At 54.8% G+C, this 14,673-nt stretch overlaps 1 protein-coding gene across 1 annotated transcript in view; it reads left to right on the top strand.

Moving 5' to 3' along the window:
- The window catches only part of ARRDC1 (arrestin domain containing 1), a 39,976-nt gene extending 25,548 nt beyond the window's left edge, over positions 1–14,428 (top strand). Inside the window, exons 3-8 of the mRNA XM_051808003.1 lie at positions 6,334–6,384; positions 6,960–7,114; positions 7,580–7,762; positions 8,171–8,347; positions 8,523–8,934; positions 9,833–14,428. Coding sequence (XP_051663963.1) covers positions 6,334–6,384; positions 6,960–7,114; positions 7,580–7,762; positions 8,171–8,347; positions 8,523–8,934; positions 9,833–9,897 — 1,043 coding nt within the window. The 3' untranslated portion in view covers positions 9,898–14,428. The remainder of the gene's footprint in view (positions 1–6,333; positions 6,385–6,959; positions 7,115–7,579; positions 7,763–8,170; positions 8,348–8,522; positions 8,935–9,832) is intronic.
- Positions 14,429–14,673: the final 245 nt, after the last annotated feature.

Raw genomic sequence — 14,673 nt, 5'->3', positions numbered from 1 at the left:
AGGGCTGTGACCAGCTGTGACCTCCAGCTCCCCAGGGAGGGAGAGGCTGGGGCTGGGGGGAGCCAGCCTGGCAGGAGGGTATGGCAGATGGTCCTGGTTGGAACATGCAGCCCAGGCAGATCTGGTCCCACCAGTGCTGTCAGACTGGCCTGTCTGCACAGGCCACTAACCCAGGAGCTGCAGAACAGCTCTGGGAACCCAGGCAGGATGCAGCAGCTCAGTGTCCTTGTCCCTGTGTGGTTGGTTCCTCCTGAACCCCAGCCCTGCCCTGCTCTTGTGCTGGGCAGAGGCTGCCAGAGGACCTTTCCCAGCCCTTGGCTGGCTGCTGGCAGGGCAGGGCGTGGGCAGGGAGCTTCCCCTCGCTCCGGAGGGAGGATGGATTTGAAGGGCTGGTGATTTCCTCTGGCTGCCAGCTCTGCCCTGGCAGGGGCCTGGCAGCACTGCTGGGACAAGAGCCCAAGCCCTTTCAGCAGCTGTGGTGGAGGAAGCTCGACTTGGATCATTTGTTTAACAGTGTAAATACAGATGAGTGGTCATTGCACCCCCCCACAGCTATGACGATGTTGTTTTTCCTGTGCTGGTCTGCAGTGAGTGCAGGGAAACCTTTGTTTGGGTTGGAAGGGACCTTAAAGCTCATCTCATTCCATCCCCTGCCAGGGACAGGGACACCTTCCACTAGAATGGGTTTCTCCAAGTCCTGTCCAACCTGGCCTTGGACACTTCCAGGGATGGGGGGCAGCCACAGCTTGTCTGGGCAACCTGTACCAGGGCCTCAACACTCTCACAGGGAAGAATTTTTTTCCTTATATCTAACTGAAATCTGCCCTCTGGCAGTGGGAAGCCATTCCCCCTTGTCCCGTCCCTCCATCCCTTGTCCCAAGTCCCTCTCCAGCTCTCTTGGAGCCCCTTTAGGCCCTGGAAGGGGCTCTCTGGTCTCCCCAGCACCTTTTCTTCTCCAGGTGAACACCTCCAGCTCTCCCAGCCTGGCTCTAGAGGGGCTCCAGCACTTGGAGCATCTTTGTGGCCTCCTCTGGACTCAATCCAGCAGCTCCTTGTCCATGCTGGGCTCCCAGGGCTGGAGCAGCTCTGCAGGGGGGTCTCACCTGAGGAGGCAGAGGGGCAGAATCCCCCCCTCCCCTGCTGCCCACGCTGTGGGATCAGCCCAGGGCATATGGCCAGGGCATACTGAGCTTCTCCTCCACCAGCACCCCCAAGGTGTTGTCCCCAGGGCTTCTCTCAATCCCCTCCCTGCCCAGCCTGTATTTGTGCTTGGCACTGCCCTGAGCCCAGTGCAGGACCTTGCACTTGGCCTTGTCAAACGTCACAAAGCTCTCACAGGCCCAACCTCTCCTGCGTGGCAAGATGTGTCTGGGTGGCAATGCAGTGTCACCAGGGGACTCAGCAGAAGTCTTGGTGTCAGCCCTCTGGATCAGAGCATTTCCTTTCTGCAAACCATGAGTCGTTCCAGGACTCCTCCCCATCCACTGGTACAAGAAAACAACCCCTGTCCCGGTGTGGATTGGAGGGAAGCAGCTGAACCATGAATGGGAGAGACCAAACTCCTCTGGCTTCAGGGAGATCTCTGCTTTGCACTGTAAGATGGCTCTTCTGCACTATCAGTGTGTTGTTGTTGCTCCTGCTATCTGGGTTTGGGTTTTTTCTAGCCTGTCTGGGGCAGCAGCTTCTTTCCCTCCAGGAATTTTTAGAGAGGACCTTTCCCAAGGCCGTGTGGGGGTGGCTGGTCTCTGCTGGCCTGGCTCCTATCAGGAGTAAAGGTATGGCCCCACAGCAGAGCCCAGCTAAGCCAGCTGCATCACGACTTTCTCAAGGTATTTTTAGCTGCACGTAAACTTCAGGAAAAGCTGTTTTGCAGCCGAGCACAGTGTGGCCTTTGTTCCAGCTCCTGGGAATGGGGAGGGACCGGCTCAGCGTGGCTGGCACAACCCTGTCCCCTCACAGGGAGTGTGTGAGCTGCCTAGGGGCACTGCAGCCCACCAGAGACCCCCTGAGCAGTGCTGGGCTCCTGCTGTGCCCATGCCCGGGCTGTGGGTGGTTTGGCAAAGCCTCTGGTTCTGGAGCAGCTTGGAAAAGGGCTGCTCTTCCCAGGTGTTGGGGTGGCAGTGGCTCCCCCCATGGTGGGAAACCAGCTCCCCTCTGCCTGCTGCCAACAACTGTCTTTGTTGCAAAGTCAACCTGCAAGTGAAATCAGCACATTAAATGTCCTGGGTGGTTCCTTGAAGCTCTCAGGGCTGGAGGGTCAGGGGCAATGAGTGGCTTCCCCTGGGCTTTGTGTTCCACTTGCTGCTTGGATGCTGGAGTTGCACAGCAGTGGGACAGCTCTGGGTGCTCTGCATGGTGCTGCACCTCCCCTGCTGTGACCTGGGGATCTGCTCAAGGCCCTGTGTGGGACTGACACTGCAGGTGTCCCTCACAGGGAGCTGAGGTGGCTTTTGCTGCTGTTCTCCATGTGAGAAGTACCTGGGTGTTGGCTCATGGTTGGTCTGTGCCATGCCCATGCCCACAGGGGTGGCTGGGACGAGGGGAATGGTGCATTTTCCCTGTTATCTCAAGATTAGTCAGCATTTGGAAGTGGAAGTTCAGCCTTTAGGAGCAAAGTTGCCAACCAGTTTAAAAGGAGTTGCCACCTCCCTTCCCGCTGTAATAGGGCTTGGCTTGGGATTTTCCAACATTCCACCAGACACAGGGCAGAAGACTGAAGTTGGCTTTGTAATTCCAGGCAACTTGTAAATAAGCCTCTACTGTGTCTGTGCTGGAGGATCTTCTGCCAGGAGAGGCAAGCAGAAGCCCAGTTTTAACTTGCTATTTTGGGGTCCCAGGTGTTTTTGGGGACCAAAGTTTGGGATCCCAGGGGGTCTGGGGACTCTTTTCACTCCCAGTTTGGAGGCCCTAGGGGTGTTTTTGGGGAACGTTTTCACCCCCAATTTGGTGGTACCAGGAGTTTCTGGGCACCCTTTTCATCTCAAATGTGCAGATTCCAGGGGTGTTTGGGAACTCTTCTCATCCCCAGTTTGGGAATCCCAGTTTTTTGGAACCCATTTCACCCCCAGTTTGGCTTACCTGGTTGTTCAAGGATTCTTTTCAACCCCAGTGTTGGATCTCGTTGGGATTTGGGGGACCCTTTTCACCCCTAATTTGGGGATCCCAGGAGTATTTGGGGACCCTTTTCACCCCAATTTAGGGATCCCGACGGGAGGAGCAGATTTGAGTCACATTACTGCTGAATATCTGCCTCTCCTCCTGCTGCAGGGGGAGGCAGGCAGGCCCCAAGCTCACCTGCAGTCTTCGCTGCCCTGTGGCCCTGCCAGACACTCTGGATCATGCCCATGCCTTCATGGGAGTCTCCCATCTTGTTTGGGATTATCTGTTGTTCTTCACCTTCCTTTTATTGACCTTTGTCTCTGAAATAGCTCTGGCACTGAACTCCAACAGCCCTTCTGCTTTCCACGCTTCTTGGAATGGCCACTCCAGGATGTTGAGGGTGCCTAAAGATGTTTCTCCCTCTTTGGGGGAAGGAGAGAGTGGACTGGAAATAGCAGGTCTGAAAACAAGAGCTGCTGCTAATTGCCTGCAGCATCTCTGTGCTCAGTGGAGTGGAGAATGGAGCTGGCTGCGCTTCCCTGGCCCCCAGCTCGGGGCAGGGCTGGACTTGGGGCTCTGTGTCCACGAGCTGAACGTTGCTGTGATGCCCCAGCTCCACGTGAGCTGCAGCAGGGCACAACTTCAGTCCGGGGTGGCTGCTCTGGGAGCTCCTCACTGGCTGCAAAGAGCAGGAAGGGCCTTTTCCAGCCTGCGTGGGCAGCTCGTTGCAGGCAGGAGCTGCAGGAGAGCTTTGGAGCTGCTCCGTGGGGTCACAGCCGTTCCCCAGAGACACCAACAGGTCTCTGGGCGCTTGGGCTTGGTCTGGACTATCAGGGTTGTTTAGGCTGAGCTGTGGGCAGTTCTTATCTGGTGACTTACTCAGAGGTTGGTCTCCCTGTGTGGAAACTGCGTCAGTGTCTCCAAGTCACACGGTGGCTCCGACAGCCAAACCTCCTCCTCTGTGAGTGATGCTGGCCCTGTGTGTTCCCAGGAGAGCTGCTCAGGGATGCTGTGTGAGCAACCTGCAGCACCCCTGGCCTCTGCAGGGAGTAGGAAACTGTGAAGTGCTCAAATGTTCACTTCCAGCCCAGCTTTCTGATGGTGAACCTGAGCTGGGCAGGAGTTTGATCAAAATGACTTGTTGGATGGTGCTGCCTGTAATGTCAACGAGGAACTTTCGCTTGGCAGAGTCTGTGAGCTCATCCTAAGGGTCCTGCAAAGGCTGTAAGGTTTCATGCTCTCAGCAGGAGACTTGAAATCACTGCCTGCACCTTCATGTGGGGCTCTGCAGGTCAGACAGCTAGGAATTCTTCAGGTCTTGGTGGAAACTCTGGAACTCCCACCTCCCTCCCTCCTGCAGTGCAGGAGCAGGACTTGCTCCCTCTCCCTTTCAGACAGAGAGTCCCCTTACTGCAAAGCTGCACAGGAGAGTCAATGCATTCCAATTATCGACTCACTTTCCAAAAATAAGGATAATGGGTGTAAGATCAATGTTGAATGGTGCCCATTAAAAAGCAGAAACCCTCTGAGCAGCAAACAAGCCCTGGGTTAGTGGAGTTATTCATATCAGCCAGACTTTATCCTGGAACCAACATGCAAAGGCACCTGCTGCATCTCACCTGGCACCTTTACCTGAGCCGGGCTTGCCAGGAGGGAAAGGAGAGGCTGTCCCACACCTGTCTCCCTCCGTGCCTGGCCAGCTCTCGATCCTCAGGCCTGGCAGAGCCCGGCTTTGTGCTTCCACCTGGTGACGGCAGCGAGTGCTGCACTTTAGCCTACATAGCTCTGGTTTGTCTGGGGGACGGGAGGGGAATCGGCAGGGAGGTGATGGGAGTGAGCGAACCTTGCTCCTCTCTGTGATGACAAAGTGTATAAATCTCTGATTCTCTCCCGACCTGCCTTTGGAGTGACGAGGTGCGTGCTGGGTTATTTATCTCGGCGCTGTGGGTGGGACAGGCACTCACCAGGGTGCCCTCAGGTCCCCGTGGGGTGGCTGAGTGAGCGGAGAAGCAGAGGTCCAGCTTTCCATAACGTGAACGATGCACAGGTCAAGCCTCCTGCCTGGAATGCAGTGTCAGTGGGGAGGATTTACCCTTCTCTTCCCCACCTCCCCCTTCCCTGTAATCCAGTTAATCCCCTGACAACAGGACTCTCTTGCTGTCAGCTCCGGGAGCCAGCGTTGCTAACAGGCAAGCTGTCTCCTCGTCTTGCATCAACAAAGGAACCAGCCAAATCTGGGCGTTTGGAACCTCCAGCAACGATCCTACAAAGCAGAACAAATGTCTCCATTAAGCAGACATCCAGGTCTCCTCTCAGCACTGCTGCTTTAAAAACAAAACCTCTTGTTTGTACACGGATTTAACAAATGTGGATAAACCTTAGTGCTTTTCTTACTGGAGGCAACTTTGGGAGCTGATTGATGTTACTGGATTGCACTGTGGGTCCAGTTCAGCCTTCACCCTGGCCTGGGAGGGGATCTGGGATCTGAATGGCAGTGCTGGAGGGTGGATGGGGCTGGGGGGTTGGAATCTGTAGCTGTTGTTTTAGCTGTGCACTGGCTCTTGGCTCTGCTCTGTGCCCTGGAGGCCTCTGTTGCAGAGCAATTGTTGAAGAAAACAAGTGCTGAGGTTTTAATGTTGTGGAAATATCTTCCTCGGCTCCTGTGGTCTAAACAGCCAGGCTGAGGGATTGCAGGTCCCTTCATGGGACCAGGGGTGGATGGACCTCTGGTTCCAGCTCCTGAATCCTGTGCAGTCTGTGAGGGGCTTGGTGTGTGGTTGAGGCTGTAGTGGCTTGATGCCCACCAGACCCCTGTACCAGCCTCAGACAGTGCCTGTGCTTTCTCACCTTTCCCCTGACTGCCTGTGAGAGGGAAGGCTTGGGGAAAAATAAGCACACAGCAGCGCTGCTCTGTGCCCTGTGTTGGTAGTCTGGGGATAACCACTTGCCATGGCACTGGGATCCTTTAAACCCTGCCCCAAAAGACATTATTTACAGGGTATCTCACCATAAACATCTGTCCCAAGGAGAGGTGGGTGGCAGCAGATTCTGCTGTTGCCTCAAGTGCTGCCCATCGGATCTGGAGTTGTCCAGTGGTTGTAGGCAGCTGCCCAGGTTGTGTGTGTGATTCCCTGGGTGGTGGCCTCTCTCTCCAGAAGACTGTGCTTTCCAGAAGGTCACACATTACAAGGCCTGTCAGCCTGTCCCACTTACCTTTCACTCTTTTTTCCACAGGGGTCCTGACACCTGGAGAGCACAACTTTCCCTTCCAGTTCCTGCTGCCAGGTAAGATGCACAAAAGGGGCTGAAGGCCCTTCCCTTTAAGCCTTGGCTTTTGCAGCCTCTCGAGGTGTGCTGAGAAGGACTTGGGTGACAGAGGCAGGGGGACAGCTGGGCCTGGGGACACGAGAGGAGGGTAAGGTCAGGCTCAGAGAGCTCAGACAGGTGGGAGCCTCTCCAGTGGGGCAAAGCCAGGTGAGAGCTGTGGCTGGTGCCTCTCTGAGTGTGACCCTGAGAGCTCTGGGTGTGAACAGGGGTCCTGCACACAGTGTGCTCACAGAGAGGATCCCTGCTCCTGCACCTGGGGTTGCAGAGGATCCCTTCTGTAAAGGAGGTTGCAGCAAGGTCTCTGAGTGACCTAAGTGTTCAACCCCAGGTCTTGTTTTGGGGAACCTTGCAGAACTCCTCAGGCAAAGAGGAAAGCTGTTAAAAAGAGGAAAGCTGTTAAAAAGAGGAAAGCTGTTTAAAAGGCACTATACTTCCAGTTCAGAAACTGGCCTCACTCAGCCTTGGGTGCTTCCTTCCCCTTAAGGGTGGGTTGTCACAACCTTCTGATCCTTATCTTTCTCTCTCCACTCCAGCCTCTGCTCCTACATCATTTGAAGGCCCTTTTGGCAAGGTCCTGCATCAGGTGAAAGCTGTGATAGACACACCTCGCTTCTCCAAGGACTACAAATGCAACAAAATCTTCTACGTTCTGTGCCCTCTCAACTTGAACGACATCCCTGACATCGAGGTAGGAATGAGGAGGGGCATGACTGGGAAGTGCCACCACTTCAGCACTTGTCCTGCTGTCTGAGGAGTCACTGTGTGGTTGGACAACTTTCTGACTATGCAAGAGCAGGACAAGGTCTCCTAATCTGACCTGCTTTGCCACCAGCCCCTGCTCCAAATGATTTTTGACTCTTCTCTGTGTTGCTTTGAAAGACTTAGGTGAATTTTCAGCATGCAGAGAGACATGTTGGCCGATAGCTTCAGGTGCTTGGAGAGATCTGGGTCTGGAGAACTTGCTTTGGATGGAAGAGCAACTAATAGGAGCAGGGAAGTGGGGGGCTGGAGCAGTGGGACCTGTTGTGTGTGGCAGTGCCAGGTTGCTGGTTCTTTGTGTCCTCTCAGACCAGATATTTCCGCTTGCTTGTTTCAAATCTCTGAGTGTTTGTGACTCTCTTGAGCCAACATCTCTGTCTCTGCTGTCCTGCAGCAGCCCAACACCATGTCCATCACCAAGAAGTTCAACTACAAGCTTGTGAAAAGTGGCAACATCATCCTGACGGCCACGTCAGACCTGAGGGGGTACATCGTGGGACAGGCCATCCAGCTCCGCACCGACATCGAGAACAAATCCGGCCGGGACACCGGCGCTGTGGTTGCCAGTCTGCTCCAGGTGAGCATCCCAAAGGGTGATTCTGTGGCTTGTGCTGGTGTTCCACTCCTCTGTAAAGCTGGGGCAGCTCTCCCCTGTGTGCATCTCTGCTGCCTGTGGCTGGGAGGTGGCAGTGAGGAGGCCAAATCTGACTTAACTCAGTTTCTCTCTACCTTCCTGGGGAAAGAGGAGGTAGAACTTGTCTTGCTTACACCTACTCAGTCTATCATGTAACTATGGGTATTACTGCTCTGTAACATGCCTGTTAGATCTGTGCTTGTGCTTATTTGACAAAGCAGTTAGGTGGTTTTGTGTCCTGTGCTTATTTGACCAAGGAGTTGGGTGGTTTTGTGTCCTGACTTACATTTGTGGGAGACAGAAGACCATCTGCAGCCTCTCTGCTACCTGTGTGTTCCCCTGTCTGAACAGAAAGTGGCCTACAAATCCAGGCGCTGGATTTACGACCTGAGGACCATCGCGGAGGTGGAAGGCTCGGGAGTGAAAGCCTGGAAACACGCGGAATGGAAGGAGCAGATCCTGGTTCCAGCACTGCCCCAGTCCATCCTGCAGGGCTGCAGCCTCATACACATCGACTACTACATCCAAGTGAGTTCAGCAGTGCTCCTGGGGAGCGTCCCTGGGCTGTGGCTCTGTGCTCCCTCCTGGGCTCAGCTCAGTCTCTGAGCTCTGTAGCTGTGTGGTGTGGGTGGTCCTGACACCAGGTGAACCTTCCCACTGTGAAGTATAATGAGGATGCCACTGTTTTTTCCTTCTCTTCCAGGTTTCCCTCAAGTCCCCAGAGGTTTCTGTCACTCTCCCCATTTACATTGGTAACATTGCTGTGAACAGGGTCCCGCTGAGTCCCTCCCGCTCCATCCAGCACATCCCATCTGCAGTGGTTCCCAGTGCCCCCCCGGAGGAAGAGGAGGCTGCCAGTGGATATCACCCCATGGACAATATCTCCATCCCCACCAAAAGCCATTCCCAGCAGCAGCCCTTCAGCTACGCCCCAGGACTGAGCTTCCAGGAGATCAGGGCGGACTCGGAGCAGACGGGCTCCCCAAACCACCCCACGCTCTGCCTGTCCACGGGAGCCACTGTCCCCTACTACGCTGAGGGGAACGTGGTGCCCGTGCCCACGGCCAGCTCCCTCATCCTGCCTCCCGAGTACAGCACGTGGGGATACCCCTACGGTGAGCAGCACTGCTGGGCTCTGACAGGGCTGGCACTGGGGGGTACAGGGCTCCTACCACTCATCCCTTTGCTCGATGTGACCTGGGTGGGAATCTGGGAATGCCAGTCTGCCAGAGGCTGGTGTCAGAGGGGGTCATGAGATCCCTCTGCCTGCTTTAGCCTCTGGAGGATTCCCCTTTTCCAGCTGTAAAAGCTGGCTGTCCTTCCCACCTCTGCACCTCTGCCTGCCCCGGGCTCGCCCTGAGAGGATCTCCCTGTTCCTAAATGAGCTTTCAGCCTCCCACTGATGGAAAAACTCCCTGGCTTGTGGTGAGGCTGGTGGGAGCAGAGCCAGGAAAGTGATGTCACTGAGATCTTCTGCCTGCCTTGGAGTGGGCCTGCAGCTGCTCTGAGCACACGGGCTGTGGGGGCGGGAGCTGACAGACCATCCGGGGCGGAAAAGCTTGGGGAAATCCCGGCCTGCTGGAGTCCTGGAGCCATGCTGGGGTGGCAGGGGCCTGCACTGTCTGTCAGCACCCAGATCAGCCCATCTGCTGGCACTGGGGTAACGGGACACTCCGTGTGTCACTTCAGCCCTGGGTTGGGGCACACGGAGCATGGGTCACCTGGAGCGAGGGGGAAGCTTGTGAAAGAAGGGGAGGGATGGAACAGGACTGGGAGGTGGTGACTTCAACCCCTGTAGGTATCAGGGCAGGGATGGGACTGGCTGGCTCAAATCCTGTGTGTGCACCCACAGGCCCCACGTATCTCAGGCTGTGGGGTCCTGGCAGGCAGTGCCTGTGTGTGACACGTGTGTGGCAGTGGTTTGCTTCACTCTGCACTGGGTTACACAGACTGGGGCGAAGGGAACCTCCCAAACACTCACCATAACTGCTCTCATTCTTCCTTTCCCCACAGAGGCACCTCCATCCTATGAGCAGAGCTGCAGCAGTGCCAACTCCAGCATCAGCAATGGCAACTAGCCCTCCCCTGCTCCGAGCCCTGCTGGCGCTGCCCACCCTGGTGCCACGGGGCACCTGCCTGTGGCAAAGTCTGGTACAGCACAAGGCGTCTTCTTGTCTCTCTGGCTGCTTGGGGGGGGAACTGGCACATCCCAGCCTGGGCTTTTTAAGGGAGGGGGTAAAAAAACCAAAAAAAGGGCAGCCAGAGCAGCCTGCATGGGTGTAGGAGAGGTCTGGGAGACTGACCTGTGTCCTGCTGCTGCACTAGGTGCTGGAGAGCTGGCTGTGCCCCCGGGGTGCCCTGGGCAGCAGCCTGTTCCAGTACTGTAGTCAACACTAACTGCTTTACTATCAAAGCACCCACGATGCCTTATCTGAAACGCTCCTGACTTGGCACGTCTCCACTGCAGGGGGAGGCTGGGCTGGGTGGACTTTCTCTTCTCTTTTAGGGGCCATATGCTCTCCAGAAATGGTTTTGACAGCCCTTCCTCCTTGTCCTCATAGGTCCTTAAGGGTAGCAGGAGGTTTCTTGGAGTAAGCAGGTTTGGGAGGTCAGGGACTTTCAGAAAGCCAAAAGCACAAGCCCTCTCTGTACCCGTGTTGTGGGGTGAGTGACTGGCAGCCTTTGGCCCTGTGGCAGTGGGGAGCTCATGGGGGCACTTGCTCATAACCCAAGAGGCCCTGCTGGGCTGTGGGGGGAGAGCCTGGTGTTCCATGGGGTGCCCACCACCCACCTTCTGCCCTTTTCCAGCATGGAAAAGTTCCTGTCAGACACAGCCCATCCTTGCTCCTGGCTCACTCCTGGGATAACAGTGCTGGTCACTCTGCATGTAGGGGAACCACATCCCATGTGCCCTGCAAGGTGCCCTCTCCTCCCAGGCCAGAATGACATGATGATCAAGTTACAAGAGTCTGTCTGGCACTACCTCTGAGCCTGCCCAAGGGCCCTGCCTGCAAAACTCTTCCCTCTGGGACCACCCTCCGTGGGGGCTCAGCCTGGCATCTCTCCAGGAGTGGTTGGCACTGCCCAGGCAGCACACGAGGGTGCTGGGCCAGGGCCTGCTGTGGTACTGGTTTGCTGCCTGTCCCCTGAGCTCCAGCAGAGCGTGGGAGTGAGGAGCAGGAGCGTGTGGGGACACAAACGGCTGTGCCTCGCTTGCAGCCTCCGCCGGACGCGGCAGCTCGGGGGGAGAAGCTGGTTTTCCTTTTCATTTCTGTGCTTTTATTGCCCCCCTTGTTTAGCTTGCCTAGGATTGCCTGCCCAAGCTGAGGAAACCACACCATTGAGAGCCACGGTCACCCAGCCACGGCTGGAATTGTGGCCTCCAGACCTCTGGCACCTCAGAGCTGGTCCCCACACGGCCCAGGCTGGGCAGGCAATGTCTGACAGCCCTTTAGGAGCATTTACAGCCGCTGCCTCCTCGTCTCAGCCCACCTCTGCACACCCTGCAGGCAGCTGGGGCGGGCCCTGCTTTGCACTCTTTCTTTGCAAATGCTTTTTGTTTTATTTTGGGGGTTTTTTTAAGCGTTGAACTGCTTTAAGGATAGTGTAGCGAAGGTGCCGTTCTGAGCAGTGCTGGCACAACATGCACCGATGCTGAGAGAGTGATTGTCATTGTCCCTGAGTATATATATATACATATATATATATATATATGAGATGAAGTTTTGTTTTTAATGATTGAATTCGTAAATACAAATTTTAACGCTGTATTTAATAAATTATTCTAAGAGAAGTGCTGTGCTTTTTTCATCCATTTCTGATGCTTTTCCATGTGCCTGTTCATGCCAAATCCAGGAAATGCACCTTGCTGGTTTCTTACAAAATAAAGTGAGGTTTTTTTGCTCTCACCAGGAAGGACAGTGACCTTTGCCAAGGCAGCCTGGGGAAAATAAATGTGATGTGTCCTGACTGCAGTGCCAGGCTTGTAGTTCCAGATGGCTGCAGGGAGTTTGGCACCATGTGGGCTTGGCTCTGGAGAGAGCAGCCACTGCACTGCTGCTTTCCCATGCCTGTGTCCCAAAGCCAGGGCTGGGCTGGCAGAGAGGAAGGGGAGAGTGGACTCTCCCTTCAGGAGGATGAAGGTGGCACAGCCAAGGTCTGCCTGGAAGGGCTGGAGACCATCAGCCTAAAGAGTCATTTGGAATAAATTTACTAAAAATAGAAGAAGGCTCCTCCCCACACCCACCCTTTGGTGATCCCATGTCTGAAGCACGTAGGTGTTGCCTAAATGTTGTCATCACAGGTAGCCTGGGGTGTGATGTGTGTCTTGGACATGGATCCTTCTTCACTCTCTGCTCAGCTTATGCTTCTGCCCACTTTCCATGGTTTAAGACTCGCCTTTGCCTGGTGGTCCAGCCTGCCATGACCAGCATTCTGGATGTGCAGGGGGCCAAAGGCAGGTACAGCTCTTCCCTGGGGCTCTTCCTCTCACTCAGTTGAACTGTCTTGCCTGGCTCAGCCTGTAGCTCCTTGGCTTTCCTTGCTGTTGGCTGTACCTATCCCTCCTTTCAGGCCTCAACCCAAATCCCTTCCACACCTCTGGAAAAATTCCTGTGAGCTGTCCATGCCTCTGGAGCTGCTGGGTTGGGCTGCAGGCTCCTGACCCAGCCAGGCTCTGGGAAAGGCAGCCAGGGCCAGGCTGCTCCTTGTTCTCCATGCCTGAAGCTGAGCTGCTGATGTTGTGTCCAGCCCATGTTCCTTGGCTGGAAAATGGGAATGGTGTTTGATTACTGTGGCCAGACCCCCAGTCAGTGTCTGTGCTCCTTGTTTCACCTTTCCATTGGGAATGCACCGTCCGTGGTGGAGGCTGTGGAGGGGAGAACCGGGCTGTGCCTCACCCACTCCCATCTCTGCACTGCTCCCATGCACCTCAGCTTGCTTTCCCAAGTTGTATTTGCTACAAATGGCCCTTGGGCACCTCTTGCTGTACTCATGGCAAAGCAAGGACACTCCACAGAGTCCTCTTTGCAAAGCAAGGAGCAAGTGGGAACCCTTTTCTTCACCAGTGAGGAGTGTCCATCGCCACTGGCGGCTGTGGAGGGAGCAGGAAGGAGTTGGAGCTACACCTCACCCTTTTGGATGCCAGGGCTGCTGCACGGCACAGACCCTGCAGAGAGGGGCCTCTGCCAGCCCTGGGAGGTGGCTCTGGCCAGGGTGCAGCAAGTTTATCACCCCAAGTTTGCCCTGGAGCAGCCTCGGTGTTGTGCAAGTGAAGGGACACAACGGGCGAGAAGTTGTGGTTTCCAGCGCCCCTGCCCAGCCTTGCCCATCCCTGCACTGCCCAAGGGAGGGAGACCTGGCACAGCCAGCCTTGTCCATGGGTCAGGGAGCCCTTTGGGATGGATCAGGGCTACAGGATGGAGGAGTTAGTCCAGCTCTCCTTGAGCCCACCTGTTTCCCCAGGGCACTGCGGCAACAAGTCCTTGGACATAAGAGGGCTTTGGCTGAGCCCAAGGGAGCAAACCCCAAGGTTTGGGTTTGGGTTTGGCCACTCACCCAAGCCAGGGAGGATCAATCTCTCTCTCCTCTACCTCACTACCATGTCCCTTCTCTGCAGCCTCTCTGGCTTCCACCTCCTGAAGTCCTGGGGAGCATCCTTAGGCCCTTGGTCATCCCTGTCTCCTCTTCCTGAACTCTGGCATAAAGAGGAAAAAAAGCCCATTTTTCGGAAACCAGCTCTGGGTAAAAAACTTCAGCACTTGAGAGGAATTAATTCAAATTCCTGGCTTAGATTATTCAAGCAATTGTTTCTGGGTTTGTTTGAAATGGGGAGGGGGAGCAGTGGGGCACGGGAGAAGCCTGTGAGTTAATTATTTCCAAACTCAGCATTCAATGGAAAATACCAAAAATATCACCAGCCCTCTTCTTTTTTTCTCCCTGCTGCTTCTTTTTTGTCCTTCATGTTTTCATTCTTCTCCTCTCCACACATTCCACCTCCATATATTTGGCTTTTCCAGTGTGTTTTGTGTCCTCCCAAACTGTGCTTTGGCACCTGCTGTCCCACTGCCTGCAGGAGATGGGGAAGGGGAGACAGGGGACATGAAGGTCCTTCTTTCACTTGGGCAGTGATTCTTTTTTAGCTTCCCGCTGAACTTTCAGGAGTTTTATAAAAGTAAATATTTTCTGCTAGGAAGTTTTCCTGTTGAGCCAGCACAAGAGAGGAGATACAGGGTGTTCTGGGCTCCTTTTGGGTTTTATTCTGTATTTTAAAGTATTTCCAACTATCTGCGACAGGAATGTCCCATCCCTCCTCCCCAGGAGAGACTGGAGGGGTAAAACCCTTCAAACTTGTGCCCTTTCTTGCACCACTACTCGTGGCTATAATTCTTTATTCCTGTGGTTCTCTTTGCAGATTTTGGGGTTTTATACAACAGTTTGTGACGGCTCTGTACAACCTAAGACTTCTGTGCAATTTATTACTGGGTTTTCCAATGTAAACTCGCAGTTTTCCACGTTTACCACGGCTTCTGGGGAATATTTTTTGTCCTGGGTTTTAAACCCCCAAATGTAAAGAACTGAAAAAATGTAAATAAAGATGATCTTTTTTTTAAGCCCGTGGGTGTTTTGCTCGGAGGGTGTGATGAGAGCTGTCTGTGTGCTGGGGCCTGGTGGAGGGCACAGAGGGTGAGAAGTGGCTCGTGGATGTCAGTGGATGAATCCATGCTGGAGCTGGAGCTTGGAAGTCGGTGATAGCCAAAGCTAAAGCGAAGTCTAATTTGGGGGGGAACTGCTGGGGTGGGAAGATCCTGGTGGGTTGAAGTAACTGTTGCTTGTTCCTGTGGTCAATCACAGAA

This window comes from Manacus candei, unplaced genomic scaffold, assembly GCF_025592945.1.
Source record: "Manacus candei isolate 608988 ecotype Guabito, Panama unplaced genomic scaffold, ASM2559294v1 h1tg000071l, whole genome shotgun sequence".
NCBI lineage: Eukaryota > Metazoa > Chordata > Aves > Passeriformes > Pipridae > Manacus > Manacus candei.
This window is presented reverse-complemented; position numbering and strand designations above follow the sequence as displayed.